The 16,845-nt window shown below is 43.3% G+C and overlaps 1 protein-coding gene across 6 annotated transcripts in view; it reads left to right on the top strand.

Annotated features, from left to right (window-relative positions):
- Window positions 1–5,790: 5,790 nt before the first annotated feature.
- The window catches only part of LOC308365617 (transcription factor COE1-A), a gene marked incomplete at its 5' end in the record, with an annotated part of 149,323 nt that continues 138,268 nt past the window's right edge, over window positions 5,791–16,845 (top strand). For all 6 annotated transcript variants that reach the window (XM_080839101.1, XM_080839100.1, XM_080839102.1 and 3 more), the window contains 4 exons: window positions 5,791–5,924; window positions 6,546–6,702; window positions 7,683–7,746; window positions 9,173–9,228. In XM_080839101.1, coding sequence (XP_080695227.1) covers window positions 5,791–5,924; window positions 6,546–6,702; window positions 7,683–7,746; window positions 9,173–9,228 — 411 coding nt within the window. The remainder of the gene's footprint in view (window positions 5,925–6,545; window positions 6,703–7,682; window positions 7,747–9,172; window positions 9,229–16,845) is intronic.

The raw sequence follows: 16,845 nt of genomic DNA, 5'->3' as shown, positions 1-16,845 counted from the left end.
TAAAAGCGTTTGTTATTGAATGATGTGGTTCTTTCATAGTGATCAATTTCCTGAGCAAAACCAATGGGTCTATATAGATACTGTTACAGATGGGCAGTTTGCAAGACGGGCTTTCTTTCGGTCGTCGCAAGATATATACTATAAAAAAACATCAAATGGTTGAAGGAGGGTTTGCGGTGCGTGCGCAAGCTTGCGCGAGTGTGCGGAGTGTGGAGGAGAGAAACATACACGCACACACCGAGCATGTTTTATCTATTTTTCCCGAGGTTGCGCATATGTCAGTTGGTGAGTAGTCTAGTAAGAGTTACAGTCCAGACGGTGTTTGTACGTCTATTATGACCTTAGATAAAGTCCACTTTTTAAATTAACTGGAAAGAAGTAGCATAATTAGAGAAGATATTATTTTAGGCCTGTAGCCTATCCAGTTATGAATGTTTTCAGTTTGTTGTTTGCTGATCTACTACATACCATTTCAGACTGATCTAGAATTTTTTATCAATATAGCCTATATGGAAATTCCGGATGTAGCATAGGCCTACGTACACGGTGGGGTGTGCTTATGGGCGTAGGATCTCTGTTTATTTGGCCTAGAAAAAATATTTAGTTTTCTCAAATTAATGCTCGAAACGCGATTCCTTTTGGGCCGACCAGAAGATGGTGCGTCTGATTATGAAGTAGACTATAGGCTACCATACCCTAAGATAAAAACATAATCACTTGTGATACATAACAGTCAGATAAAAATAAAAACAAATTGGTCTATATATGTTAAATTACAAGGGCTAGCCTACCCATACGAGTTTGACGAATGAGTCCGTACAAAGTCAATTATTCTTCTATACTGCAGCCGGCTCACTATTGTGTAGGCCTACCCCCTGATCAGTGTGTTATTGACTTAATGCTCGGCATTCTGTACATATTTTGCGTCTTTTCTTTTGGCACTTATTTGGCACAAGGTTTGGCGCACGTGCTGCTTTGTACAGACAGCCTTCAACACGCGTCGTTATCTTTCAGCTAGACCCACTTCTCTCCTCCACCTCCGTGCGGCTCTCATCGTTCTCATCGCTCTCATCGAGATAATTGAGTCGAGGGGGGATGGAAGGAGTGGCGGAAAAACGCAACAAGAACTGAGCAAACGAGCAATCACGGGAGAGTTCGCTAGTTAAACATCAGCAACTTCCACGTAGGCTTTTGTATAGCCTGTAGATGGTGGGCGCTTCCCTCCCGTTCCACTTTCAAGAAAGGCCCAGCTCTAACAAGCATACAAATATTCATAGTTAAGGCTGTAGGCCTATCTGAAGATAGCTGTCCAGTGTTGACCAGTGGCCAGGTCAGACATTTTAAGATAGGTGGACTTTCATGAAATAGTGTGGGCCACTATTTTGTCCACTAATATTTCTGGAAGTGAACACCCCACTCTTTTTAACATCTACATCTAATAAAACAAATGCATGATTCAGGCGTTAATTCACATCAATGTATTTCCGACCACACAATGGAACACGATAACAATTATTCGTCGTTGCGTGTGAAAGAGCGAGAGACGGATAGAAACAGTAGTCTATGTTTTGTGTGTGAAAGAGGAAGGTTGATGGGTCAGAACAATTCTTAAAACTCAACTCCCCGTCCTAGTGGCCACTGCTCCCACTCTGATGAAGAAGAGAGAGATAGAGAGAGAGAGAGAGAGAGAGAGAGAGAGAGAGAGAGAGAGAGAGGCCTGTAACCAGCATGCACCGTTTTGTAGTGGTTCATTAAAGCGAACCATATTTATGGGCTCCAGATCATTACAAGGCAGTGTATTTTATGAACATAAACTGATTCCAGAAGGTATGAAAATATTCTCTCCTACATGTTTTGCGTTGTCTTACACTATGTTGCACTACAAGACGTAAAGACCTTGGCGTCATACAGTTACAGTAATTATTTCGTCGTAGTCCAGTGCCTCCGTCAACTCTCGTTCATGAGTGAGAAGTGCCAAGTGACAATGGGCAGCATGGACTGCCATTCTTAAGTGCGGGGAAACGCTTGTCGTTCTAGGTAGCTGAAGTTAACACAGGCCTGCGGGCGGCCTATTTCGTCAATTCTCACAAGATCACAAAAGGCTAAAAAAAGGATGAAAGGAGTTGGAGGGTGCAAGGCAGAGGACGAGGGCTCGGTGTCGTCATCAATAAGTTTGGTAAAAAAAAAAAAACGTTTGATTCGACATGATTAGGTTACAGCGGCTGATGTAAACTCGCTTAGGAATTGCTAACCACAGCTAACCAGCTTGACAAAAGCATCTGCTCACCTTAACCATAATCATAACTAACTGTAGTACAGCCAGTTAAAACATGTCCAACGTTAGAGACTGAAGCAGCGAATGCATGTGGAGCAGCATTCTAGTTATAATATAATAAAACATTTTGTATACATTTCTTTTCGCATGTGATAATGTTTGTTTTTGTTTTACCTGCTCTCATTTTCAAACCATAGGCAACACTTTTGATAGGGTGGAACAGCTGTCAATCTGGGCGACACAGACCTACCCTGACCTCACCCTAGTATTGATGTTATAAAGTAAGCTCATCATACCAAAGGAAAGTGAAGTGGTAAATGAGAGGCTTGGGCTCTTGGAGAGCTTTAGTTTTGTATATTTGTTATAGACACCATAAAATAGCAAACGACGCAAATAGCCAAGAAGACAGGCCTTCTCGAAAACATAGGTGAAATTGTGTTTCTGTTTTGTTTAGCTAGAGGCAAGTGGCACCAACATATGGGCTTGGGTTTGGTTGGAAGACCTTTACTTTTGTGTTCACTTTCTTTGCAGATATGGGAGGTATTCCATTATCGGCTTTCATCTAGGACTCTTAGACGTCATCCAAGGGATGCAGCGGATACACAGTAGACACACAAGCAGGGTAGATGTCTTGAAATAGGAAAATAATTATAGATAGGCCATACCATTGTTAGTTTAAACTAATTATTGTTTATGCCATTGTTGTTTGTCTTCTTTCACTGTCAGTCGTGGCTGGATAGCCTACCCTGTGAAGGCTGTTAGATTGCAGTCACAGACATTGGCACGTTTTACTTGAGAGGACACTCGTAAATCAGACTAAACAATAGTCAAAATAAATCAAAGCGTCGAAGATGCAGAGTACTCTACTCTTTGAGGAACACTTCCGAATGCTCGGCTGTGCAGTCTTTCACCATCACCAAATAAAAAGAAATTGACTCTCTTTGAAGTCACGTTTCTGAACATTGAAATAAAGTTCTAAAGACACAGTTGCCATTGGTGTTAGTCAGCTCAATGTAGGCCTATAGGTGTTTTTGTTTTCGAAAACAATCACAATCTCGATAACATATATCCCACAACCAAGTTCATTTCATGTCTTAGAGGACTAATGACACCATGCACATTCGAGCAGTGTTGAGGAGGGCTCCTGTACATTAGGACTCCTGTACATTTCCTTATTATTGTTTTCAGATTTCTCCCCTAATACTGAATTTTCTGGAAGAAAGGGATAAGGGCCTGTGACGCCAAAAAAAAGTCTGGTGAGAGGTGCCTAACATGAAGTGAGGCCATACCTGAGTGTGTTGACACTAAAAGTCTTGCTTGTCTTTGACTCCATGCCCTAAGGATGAGCAGCAACTTCTGTGTCATTTCAGTGGAAGCTGCAAGACAATTCAACCACTTGCATTTTGACAACAATGACATTGCCTGTGCACATTTGTAAAATCCAACTGATTGGAGAGGGCACATGACATCTGCATAAAGTTTAAGCTCATGTTGTGGCGTGAAAAGATGGCAAACAGAATCTGGGTGTTGGCATGGAGGATACTTCGCCAGGGCAACGATTGGGTTTGTTTTACACTGGTGCCATGAAGAAACAGAAAGTGGGCCTTACCTATAGTTTAAGGGATGTTCATTAAATCTGAGATGAATTTAATTGACATATCATGGTTGCTGGTCGGGTTTTACAATATTCCACAGATGAAGAAGAGCCAATATGTCCCTTAATTACTGCCTATTAAATTATACTTTGGCATGACAAAACCTTGTTTTTACTGCAATGCTTTTTGGGCGTGTAAAAAGAAATTGACATCCTTTTTTTACAGACCTTGCCCACTGACCCTTAAGTCATAGTTTTACTTCTCAGGTCTGGAGATAAAACAACAAAACAAGCTGAAAATGAAAATACTCCCTGTGATGTTAGTTGTTCATTCTAAGTTTGATCATTGTCGAAGCACAAGTGTTCAAATGCATCTTTCTGGTGTTGCACCTGTAAAATGTAACCTTGTGTTGCTTCTGTTGTGTAGTCTACGCAGAACAGAAAGCCTCTCTGGCCTACCTGTATAGATTGGGCAGGTGCACCTGACCATTGTGGGCCGGGGGAGTTAGCCTGGAGAGATGTTGTCTACATGAATCTGCGAAACCAGCCATATGGTACACAGACCAGTCACCAGAGGGCATGTGTGACAACTGGTTTTGTGTAAAAAGGCACATTTATATCCAGAGATGCCCGAACTATAATTTGTTCAGCATCTGATCAAGTCCTGTACACCACATGCATTGCAGTGTGCTCAGGTAGGCTCTCTCTTTTCCCCAGTAAGTGACATAGGTAATTTGATATTTATAATGCACACTTAGATGTTTTATAGTCTGTATATGAAGATAGCCTTGACACATCTGAAACAAGTTATTAATGGAATATGTTTTCTGGCTTATATTTCTTTGCACAACCAGAGAACACGATTCTGCTTAGTGCCACTTTTAGCTTTGCATATACACAATGTCACGTTAAGAATAACTTTGACATTGACCCTGCACTTTTAAAAGATTCACTAGAAACACTTTTTAACGTTTTCTCTGATCAAGGTAAGAGGGGCGGAGAACAAGCACAGTCTATTGTGCACCCTGAAAGAGTCATTCGTGGTGGTGGCTGCTGTGTCTAAATACAAGATAACTAAGTTAGTCCGTAAACCGGCTGTCTAAATCCTAGGACTATCACACATCCTGCGATTTCATGTTTTCTCTACCGTGGACTATGTTGTGGGTTAACGAGGAAGGGACTGTCTTAAATATGTAATGAGCCTACGGCTATCGTGGTTGGGCGGATCTGACACTGGGCTTGCCTTTGTTCGGGGGCGGCCCGCCTCTCTCAGTCACTCCCTCTCTCCTTTTGGGGGCTATAGTGTGCTTGTGTTTAGTTCGCGCAGATAGTCAAATAGGATTCCTTTGGGAAGGGACACAAATCACTCCCATTTGAACAAGGGGAGCAACACGGGATCAGCACCCACAAGGGTTCTCTTTTTCTTGATTTCTAATTTCTATCTCGTTTTTCTCTGAGAGAGGGAAACAGGGAGAAGTATTCAAGGAAAAAAGGTATACACAAAGAGAGAGAAAGAAGAGAAAGAAAACTTGTCAGGGGATGATGACATTTGATCTAACGCTGTCTGAAAGCTCCATTTGATCCTTCTGTATCTTAAACTGACACTGGAGCTCTCTTTGTAAATCTTCTGAATTCAGAGGGGACATCGGTAAAAATCCTCAAGTGAGCTTTTCCTCGTCTGTGCGCTTCTTTTGAATTTTCGTCGGTCTATCGGTCTTTTTTGACACCTGGATATCCTCTGTTTGCCTGTCTGACATTTTTATAATAACGACAGTACTGCCTCTCGTGTCAACGAGAACGTCGCTTTATCTCTTGTGGTTTGTGCGCTGTGTTCTCTTCGTTTTACCGCTGGCCAGCAGACACGGGGTTCGGACCCTTCTGATAACCCGCACCGACAGGGAGTGCGAAAGATCCAGTTTTCATGTTTGGAATTCAAGAGAGCATCCAACGGAGTGGGAATAGCTTGAAAGAAGAGCCCCTCGGATCCGGGATGAACGCTGTTCGGACATGGATGCAAGGTGCCGGGGTGTTGGATGCAAACACGGCCGCTCAGAGGTAAGCCCCAGGCAAGGTCCACCTCACGGCGCGGCGGCTCCGTGGCGACGCGTGGACTGCTCAACGCTCAATACCAGCGACGGGAAAAGTCCTAACGGATTGGGGCGCTGCTACTATAATGATTTTCACATTTCACACGCCATACTTGTGGAGATGTCCAGTTTGCTGCCAAACTTTTGATTTAACATGTATTGTTCCTTAACACTTTGCATCCCATCCAACAATACGGGGAGGTGTGAAGTAGGCTAAGCTATATCTCATCCAAAAATACGACTCAATCAAATTCTAAATAATAAACAACGACAAGAGGCAACAACCTAACACAGCTTAATTTAAAATCAATGCATTTGACACGCGGAACAGATTGTAGTGTGATGGTGGTTTACCATACAGCAACGAGGCTGTTTTAAGTTATCCTAACTCTTTGAGCAAATGCATGTCAATTGGCTAATTCATATATCATGTCGCCCTAATAGCAGGGCTACTGGCAAGCCAGTTTCAAGGATCACAATGTGTATGCATGGTTCAAGTTATTTTTTTAAAGTAGGGATATTATCAGAGTTATATTAACACTATTTAGGGATATGTTAACACGAACACTCTTTGCGTATTTGTCCACAGTGGAGTGGGTCTTGCTCGGGCACACTTTGAGAAACAACCGCCCTCAAACCTTCGGAAATCCAACTTCTTCCACTTCGTTTTGGCTTTGTATGACAGGCAAGGACAGCCTGTGGAAATCGAAAGGACATCTTTTATTGGATTTGTTGAAAAAGACAAGGTAAGGTTTGCGCTTCATGTCTTCCACAAGGAGTAGCCTAAAACACATTATGATTAAAGTTGGTCTGCCAAGGATGAAGGTGAAATATAGTTTTTGCCAACACTCCGAAATGTATTACCAACACACGCTTTCCTTCTGGTTCGTACAGAATAACTGACTTCGACAAAATCAGACTGATATGAATTACAATAACCATGTCGATATAAACAAAAACAAACATCTTCAATAACTGCACACTATTTTCAATCAATGTTGTATATTTGTGTAGAATTATCATAAGTACTTTAATATATAACAAGACAATTTACTATCTGAACCAAAATCATATAAAAATGATAGACCATATTGCAACAATAATAACAGTACGCACTTTAAACAAATGTTTTAATTCACCCTCAGTATGGTGTTGTTTTTATAATCTATGTTGACAAGTGCATTTTATTTTGGCATGTTTATTTCATATATTTATCAGTGTCCAAAACCATTTGAAATCAGTGGAGATGTTCTCAATGCCAATACATTGCTCAAACGTTTCAGAATAATGCATGTGTTGGGCTTCTCAAATTGCAAGGGAAAGCTTTAGCGTGTTTATTTTTCGATCTTTTACACGGAACATTTAATAATGTTTATTTCTGAAAATTCCCACCGCTCCACTTAGCTATAGGACGACCTTTCATACCCTATCGGTTCCATAAATGTTCCAAACGCATTTTCTTTTAAAGCAACAAATGATTTCCTGTATCGTCGTTCCCTTAAAGATTATTTAGTGAAAACAACTTAATTTTGTATTTTTGTTTCTAAATGACACAATTAGTGAAAAAAAGAATAATGAAATGTCCATAACTGACAGAACAGCATTACCATTAAATTATTTGTCACCATCAGCAATTTGTGATTGGTTGTTATATCATCAAACTTTTCTATGGCAAATGTATGCTGTCAGGATATTCTAACCGTTAAACCATAATTTTCCCGGTTAGGAGTGCACCGGAGAAAAGACAAACAACGGGATACATTACAGACTCCAACTCCTCTACAGCAATGGTAAGTTGTATGATCTATCTCTATCTACTTGGCTGTAACATTCACGCACGCTGAGGCTGCAGGAAACGGGCGCTAACAAACATGATTTGCATTCGATTCTCAGCAAATATAGCCTACTTGCCAAACACCTGGTAGCCTACACCGCATACACTTTTTCCAACCTTGTTCTGGATTATATATTATATGAGCAAAATAATACCGTTTACTTCATCCCCTTATACCATAGTATATACTATCAGATTTTTAAATGTAATTGCCTATTTTGCGAAAATAGCCATCGCATGAACGTGACCTAGGCTATTTTAAATTATTGTACAGTACATTTACTCAACATTATTTTATTAATTTTCAACATTAATAATTCCTCATCAAACTTCCTCACAAAGCTTTGGGAAATTAATTTGTTACGTGTCTATATCAATTTGGCCTACTCAAATAATTTGCTATATCTGAATACCAGTCATGAGAACGTTATTTTTGTATCAGAAATATTCACCCTAATGGGTGTAATTGTAAGCAACGGAACTCTGTCCTTGACTGGAAACTGACGGGCTGTCCATCACTGGTTCAATCAGCGGGTCAATTATCCTGTTACGTGCTATTTGTCTCCGTGCGTGTTAGTTTAAGGGTCGTTCCATAACGGGTCGCCTGTTGGCTAAACGGGAAACCAGGCAGGCCTCAAGCAGACGGTGCATAGCCAATCAACAACAGCTCAGCCTATAACATTTCTTATCATGTAGGTGTTTTGATAAGTCAAGTCGAGTTACAGCGAAGGGTACTTATGATAGAACAAATTGTTGTGGCGACGTAATCTGACGTTGCAACGCAAGCGACAGAGAGAACTATACACATTTCAGACAAACGTGGCAATTGTATTTCTTTACCAATTGTATTTTTGATGCCAAAATTAAAAGCTTTTTAAAATTCAAGGATGTGAAATTAAATCCTTCAGGCCTGTGCTTGAAATATCCGGGCCAGGGACGGTTTGGTATTTCAACTGTTTTATAGTTATTTAAGGCGAAAATTAAATGTCCTTTCTAAACTCCATTAAATATGTGATTTATATATGAAAATTATGCAGCCTCGTTTTAAGTTCTCTGTGTACATGCACAAATTGCAATATGGATTGCTTTGGTAAACCAGTGTTATTTTTAGCTGGCTAAATTGTTTTTGTTGAAATGCCATGGGATGGGGAGATTGAAGCAAGCTACATGAAGCATCATGGTTTGTCACTGATATTCTTCTTGGCTTGGAGGAGGGATTTGTTGGGAGTTTTGAAAAGAAAAAGAGGTGTGTGTGTATGTGTGTGTGTGTGTGTGTGTGTGCAATCCCGTGAATGTTTATGACTATGGGGAATCTGATTGAGCCATGAGAATAGTTCTTACTGACTTTGTCATCTGTTTCCCTCTCCGTTTCCCTCCACCAGGCATCAGAACAGAACAGGATTTTTATGTGCGGCTTATTGACTCCATGACCAAACAGGTAAGGTGCTATTTCCATCTTTTTGTCAATTGGCTACATAGTAGGGGGTGACTAGAGAGAGAGATAGAGAGAAAGAGAGCGAGCACAGTTGCGTTTGTGTGTGTGTGTGAGAGAGAACATGTGTTGGTCTGTTCGGGTGTTTGTGTGTATTTACAAAGTTCCCTATGGTCAGAGTAGCCTTCATAGATTATCCTTTGGGATCATATCCCCTTTCTTGAATAAGGAGCAGCTGATCCGCTGAGGGGCAGAGGGGGTGTTTTGGCTTGTGTTGTGCATGTTGGTATGTGACTGTGTCTGTGTGTGACTGTGAGAGGGTGACCACTGTGCCGATGTGTGCGTGTGTGTGTGTGTGTGTGTGTGTGTGTGTGTGTGTGTGTGTGTGCGTGTGTGTGTGTGTGTGTGTGTGTGTGTGTGTGTGACTGTGAGAGGGTGACCCCCACGACCGCCCCAAGGCTTTGTTTCCTTTCTGATGTTTTTTTTTTCTTTTTCTATGGGCTTCTTAAAATGTACAAAAACAAAATTACTGCATCGGAGGCCATCCACACCCCTGCACAGGAAATAAGCTTGAATCAGAAGAGGGGAGGGGGGGGGGGAAGGCAATTTAAAAGCAGATTCCCTCGTGCAGGATGTTGCGGATGCTGTCTGTTTCCGTCGCTTGAGCCTCGTTTTGGAGGTATCGAGAAAGAAAAAAAGAAAAAACCTGCACATTTTATGCTTGGCTTCACCTCCCTTAAATGTGTATCACTCGAGAGTGGTTTATAGCAGGTAAAAACAACACCATTAGCGTAGCCTGTTTCCTGATGACTCTTACACTATGGGGATGATGGGTTAGGCGTTTCTTCACAGGCTCTTCTGCGCCTGATTGTGTAAGCATGTCTGAGAGAGAGGGAGGGGTGTGTGTGTGTGTGTGTGTGTGTGTGTGTGTGTGTGTGTGTGTGTGTGAGTGTGTGTGTCGTCTATGTGTGTATGTGTGTGTGTGTGTGTGTGGGAGTGACAGGGAGGGAGAGAGTGAAAACATGTAACCTAGTAAAGAGGTGTGTGTTTATGTGTGAGAATAAGGAGATGTGAGAATATATGGGTGTTTAATGGTATATGTGTGTGTGTGTGGTGGTGGTGGTGGTGGGAGGGGGGGCAGGTCGAGATGAACTCATTAACCAGTGCTTTGTGATGGCACGACGCTGTGCGCAGACATGGACCTCACACCGTGGATCGTAGCACTTAGCACACCTCTCTCACTCTCGCACCTGTGGGGTCCCGGCGACGCTTTCACACGCGCGTCACCGGGAATATCGAGGCACATTACGCCCCCCCCCCACCCCCCCTACCCACCCCCTCCGGTAGCTGCCAGGTTGACGGCGTGAGTCTGTCAGTTTCACGGCGAGCCAATAAGCCCAGACTCACACATCTTGTTCTCTGTGTGAGTGTGTGTGTGTGTGGCACTGCTCCTGCACGGGGGTAATTCTACCCTCACTAGCAGCCACATTCACTAATTCATCTCTGTTATACTGGGGAGGGGGTTTTGAAATCGTTCATACAGAATATTTTTTTTACAAAGGACATTTCAAGAGTAGTCTTGAGCTGAAAAATAATGGCGTGAATAGAAATGAATTTGACAAAGATGAGTGTGTTTTTCTCCTTTCTGTTCTACTGAGTGATATAGAAACACCAAGGTGTAGAAGCAGCTTGAACAGCTGCTTGAGTTATCTCCTAATGGCTACTGGCTGAAAGATTTTTGACCTGGACTAGTCAAGGTACATTTTCAGCGGCTGGTGTGTGTGTGTGTGTGTGTCTGTCTTTGATATCCTGAAATAAATGTCGTGCCTGTAGAGCCGGCTACACTTAAGCTCTGGGCTTTGGATGTTGGATGTGTATATTTTTTTTTTTACCCTTGCCGTTGAGCAGTCAGCACTGTGGGACCCTGCCAACCGTGCTGCCACAACAAGATACGTCATGTTTTAATGCCCCCCCACTAGAATGGGAATGGGCAATGGAACTGGGGGCCTCTGGTTCTTCGAGCAGTTGTGTGTGATGATGTCTTGAATTGTAGGTTTCTAAATTCCAAAGTGGAACTGACAGCAGGCGTGATGATTGTGGGCCATGTACCTTCCAAGTTTTTTTCCCTCTCTCTCTCTTTTTTTTTTGAAAGTTCCTCTCAGGGGAGTCTCACTTCAGGTTTCTTCCTCAATATGTCCTTTGGGGAAGTTCCTCTCCCTCTTGCTATTTTAACCACAGATGTGCTCCATCCACGTGTCTTCACTTGGGAACTCTTTGGGAATTCTGTGTTTTATTTATTATCATTATTCTTTAAATAATAATACTCAAAAATGACCTCAGCTGTGAGCGTTGGGGGAGTTCACCAGTCTCCCTTTTTACACTGGAAACGGCTTTGTCTGCTGACTAACTAGTTTCACAGATGACTCGGCCTCAGTGTGCCGCTGGCTCTCCTCGTGGCTGTGGTTCGTGAGGTGGTCAGGACCGGCTCGCCAGCGATCAAGTGTGGTCGCTCTTGGTAGACAGTAGCTCCTGGAGGCTGTGAACAGCCGTCGCAGCTGTGAACCGCAGCAGATGTAGCGCCTCCTTTTAGGACGGGCCATTTCAAAATCCCCCACGGAGATACGTGGTGACTACATTGCAAACAAGACCGCATACATATTTAGATTCTCTGTAATACCATGGCGATGGTGTAACACATAGCAATGTATAGTAGAGCACGTTGTTATGGTTACAGCGAATAGGATAGCAGATAGTTATACTGTGGTTCTTTCTGTGGTGGCGTTCGTGCTGCCATCAGAGTAGTTATAATATTTACATTAGTTATATATTTTCATGGCCTAATCTGTTATAGTAAGGGGAGCTACCTGCCCGCTCTATTATAATATGCTACTGGCTTCAAGCATCTCTGAGCTGCCACACTATTGCCAAACTGTGTCTTAATAGTGATAAATCCACTCACATTATGAAGAGAAGTATTTACCGGCTGACTGGGCAATGAATAGCTCACCCTGAGGAAGAAGATGTAAATAGGCTGACAGACTGATGGGCGCTCAGATAGCGAGGGAGGAAGAAAGGAAAAGAGACAGAGAGAGCACGGCCCCAGGGCAGCAGTCTTTACGTCGGTTCACTCATCATCCACCCATTCTCTGATAAAACTGATGGACACTTCCCTGCTTGCCACTCGCTCTCCCTCTCTCTCTCTCTCTCTCTCTCTCTTTCTCTCTCTCTCTCTTTCTCTCTCTCGTTCTCTTTCTCTTTATCTCTCTCTCTTCTTCTCTGTTTCTTGCTTCCTGTTCTTACTTTCTTTTAAGATACCATTAGGTTTCACTCTGTAACACCGGGTGTAAAGCATGTATTGTGTGTGTGTTTTTGTGCTTGTGTGTGTGTGTGTGTGACGGAGTGTTTTGGGGGGGCAGTGACTGTAAAAAGGAAAATGCACTACGATCATGGAACCTCTTTTTAAAAAGTTGCACCACAGCCCAGGAAGAAAGGAAGTCATGCTCCCGTCTCACACGCTAACGAATGATGCTTACGGTGGGAGAAGGGTGGCCCCCCCTCCATGTATTTATAGCGACTTGTTTACAAGCCTTCCATTTGAGCCGTCACATCAAAGGCGCCCAGGCAAACGGAGAATGAGATTTGAAAAGTGTTCTCTGGGAGATGAAATATGTATTAAAAGGCAGACGAATGCTACATGCTTATTTATGCGCCCCAGTGCTTGCTTTGGTCGAGGCTTTAGCTAGCTGGGTATCTTGGGCGTGTGTGACACAAACACCAGCATAGCAAAACTAATTTTGTGAGGGCTGGGCTGATATTTATGTGTGTGTGTCTGTGTGCATGCGCAGTATGGAAGGGTGGTTGTTGGAATTTTTTTTTATCACATTTCAGATGATTAAGAAAAGTGGCGGTTTTATTTATTTTCCCCTCCTGAGAAAACTCACACTGTAAACCAATGCTTATCGGCGTTATTAAAACATTGGGTATCAAGAGTCTGCTGACAAAATATTTGGTAACCAAATACTTGAGCCGCATAAACCAAACAGACAAAGGGGTGTATTAATCTCCAGTATGGGCCGTTTCCTGTAGTCCGGAGGCTGATAGTGCAAACTCAGGATCAGGTCGAACTCATTTGTCAACGTTGAGGGCCGAGCAAGAGGAGAGTGTGACAGTTCTGTCTCCTTCAGCACGGGTCCTGCTGAAGAGTGGTGTCACTACGCAGCTTCATTTGTTTCTGTAAGTTAGAAGAAGAAGGGGAGGGGAAAAAAGTGAGTTGATTAAAAGCGAGCAAGGCCAGAATTATGCTCTTGTGCTATTTGCTTTTCTTATCAGTCAATTTTTTTATTCTGTATACCTCTATTGTTTCTAGCCGTTTGTGCTGTTTTTCTTATTGTTAAATGCATCACAGACTTGCATGGAAATATCCTCACTGAGAATTTGTATAAAAATGAACTCCAGTGGATTCCAGTGTGAACCATATTGGAAAGATTTATTGAATGAAAAAAGCCCAAATATGAATGGGAACCAATAGGGGGGAAAGACGCCAGTGATGTGTGGTGATATTGATGGAAAACAATTCAGCTGGCAAGCCTTTCATGCTTAAAACTTGCTTTTTATGTCAGTTTCCCCCCCTCGCGGCACTGCCATTAAAGCCACACTATGCGATTCCATCTCTGAATTACATCAGGGCATTAATAATAAACCCAGAGCTCTCCTGGCCTGAGTTGGAGATGACAGTGTTATTCTGGTGGAGGATGGAGTGTGGGGCCTAGTTGTGCAGGGCTAAGATAGATATGGGCTGCAAGTCTGGTGTGCGCTGCTCTTGCCGGCCTGCCAGTGGTGATGCATGTTGAGCACATTTAGAAGACCTTGGCCCTCATTCCCTCAAAGTGAAAACAAAAAACCGACAGAACAAATGTCCGGGGCATGCCAGCCACAGCATTGGCAGTAAAGGTATCATTTTTCCAAGGGGCTTTTGTGCAGGCAAAGTACATTTGAAAGGCACTGAACAACAGTGAGGTTTCATGCCTTTGTCCAGTGCATTGAAAGTATTGTCTGATCATTGTGCTCGGTAGTGATTAAGAGGTGGAGCATCTGTGGAGACTGACTGAGTGTTACTTACGGGGACAGTCTGCGTGGCTTTGGTCCAGGTCTTTAATAAGAGTCCACAATGACAGCCAGTATTGAAGCAATGTTGCCCGTTGGTCTGTATAGCTCTTCACTGGGATTGAAGGCATATGAAATAGTGTCGGTCAGAGGGAGTTTTAGCTTGGAAGGACGAAGACGAGGTAGGGTGGAGTTAAGGCAGCGCCTCATTGGAATGGCATTGATGGTCCATGTGTGCCAAGCCTTTGCATGTTGATGGGAAAATGAAGACACTTGCCAACCCGGGAGGATGAGGGGGAAAAAGCAAAACAACCAAGAAAAACATGGCATTTTGTGTTGGGGAGGGTGAGAGCAAAGCTGAGAAATTTGGGGATACATGGGCGTCAGAGCCAGATGGCGCGCCACGCTCCAGTCTGGCATCCCAACTGCTCTCCCGCACCATCTCCAAATGCCCTTCAACACTCCCTCCTCCCTCCCCCCACCCCGCCGACAAACCAAAGTCTCCCGGTTACCTTCCTACTCCCCCCTCCCTTCATTTGGCTGCCACAGCGTAACACGCATGCTTCTTCTGCAGCCTTACACACTAGAGTAGGTAGATGCTGAACATGCACAAACTCTGGTGCCCTTATCCCCCCCTCAAGACATACAGACACACACACACACACACACACACACACACACAGAGAGACACCAGCTTCACTATGACAGGTAGCCAATGGAAGAGCAGAGAGCCACTCAAGCTTTTCCTTCCCACTTCTGAAACAACTGAAAAAGAAAATGAGGAGAGAGAGAGAGAGAGAGAGAGAGAGAGAAAGAGAGACCAAGAGAGAGAGAGAGAGAGTGGTGGGGTATTGAGTGAGGGGCATAGAGAGAGAGAGAGAGAGAGAGAGAGAGAGGGGGAGGGAGGGAGGCTAAGAGTGTGACAGAGGGGAGGAGAGGAAAAGAGACTGAAAAAAGCACAAGCTTTCCAGTATTTCTGAGCTCCTCCACAGCATGAGTCATGAATATTTAAGGCCTGAGAAGAAGGGTGGAGATACAATGCTCTGAACCCAGGAAAAATATGATGGCATTCCCCCTCTGTCAGTGCCTCATGTTAAAAAAGAGAGAAAAAAAAACAAAAAAAACCTCACACGTCCAAGTTCAGGAGAAGTGTTTTCATCATTTTTATGCAATGAATCAAACATTCCTCCACTGACATTTCAACACTCCACACTCGGCATGACACACATGTGGCCTATTAGTCCTGCCTCCTCTTCCCATCTTTTTCTCTCTCTCACACGGTCCCCCTCTCTCTCTCTGTCTCTCACTCTCTCTCTCTCTCTCTCTCTCTCTCTCTCTCTCCCTCCCTACTCCTCTTTCTGCTTGGTGTTATAATCTGTCAGGTCAGAGTTACAAGCGCAGTAATAACAATGTAATTACTCTTGTAAACTAGTGTTGAACTTCACTCACTGTTTTTTTTTTATGTCACCTTACATTTATTCAAATTAAAGTTCATCCAACAATGGGCAGGGCTAATGGGCAGTAATCGTTAGGCATAACCAGGCATATCCTATGAATATGTCCAGTGAGTGCAATTTAGTGCAGCATAAAGTTGGAAGAGAGCTTTTGTGTCTCTTCGCATGTTAGCCCCTAATATTGGCAGCAAATCTGTGGCAAGGGCCATCAGGCAGTCTGTCAGTGAATGGGTTGAAGTTTTGGTACAAGGTGCACATCTCAAACCACCAAGACTCCATAGGGCGTCACAAGACCACATAACTTAAGACAGCAAGGAAGGGGACAGAATAAGACAACAACAGTAACAGTGTTACTCTCAAGTCTCCACTCTTCTCTGTGATGTTTTCTCTCTTTCGCTCTTTGCTGCCTTGCCTTCAAGCGTTGCCTGGTCCTTATGTAAGGGCCCGCTGCTGTGCTGTGCTGTGCTGTGCTGGGCCGTGCTGTGGGTAGGCAGGGCCTAGGATGTGGCGTTCCTGGCCAGCAACACACACTGGCCCCGTCCCACCGATTTCCCACGACACACACTACTATTCATCACACATCCCCGAGGCCAGAGGCAGTAAACGCTGCTCTGCTGGGCTCTTAGGGCTGCTCTGTGCGTGGGGGATGAGTGTGTGTGTGTGTGTGTGTGTGTGTGTGTGTGTGTGTGTGTGTGTGTGTGTGTGTGTGTGTGTGTGTGTGTGTGTGGTGTGTGTGTGTGTGTGTGTGTGTGTTAGGGAGAGAGAGGGAGATTAAGAATTTGTAAGTGTATGCGCAGGGGAATCAGAAAAAATAGAGAGAACAAGAGTTGGGCTGGTTTGGAAGGGTCGCTGCTATGTATGTATGTATGTATGTTTGTATGTATGTATGTATGTATGAATGTATGTATGAATGTACTGTATGTATGTATGTATGTATGTATGTATGTATGTATGTATGTATGTTGATACATAGTATATATGCTATGTGCCTTAGTACGCACAAAATGTATGGCAGAAATCCAATATTGAACCAAGTTACAGGTCAAATATTTATATTTATATGTTA

The sequence above is a fragment of the Sprattus sprattus genome, assembly GCF_963457725.1.
Source record: "Sprattus sprattus genome assembly, chromosome: 1".
NCBI classification, from domain to species: Eukaryota; Metazoa; Chordata; class Actinopteri; order Clupeiformes; family Clupeidae; genus Sprattus; species Sprattus sprattus.
The sequence above is the reverse complement of the archived record's forward strand: the minus strand, read 5'-3'. Positions and strand labels throughout refer to the sequence as shown.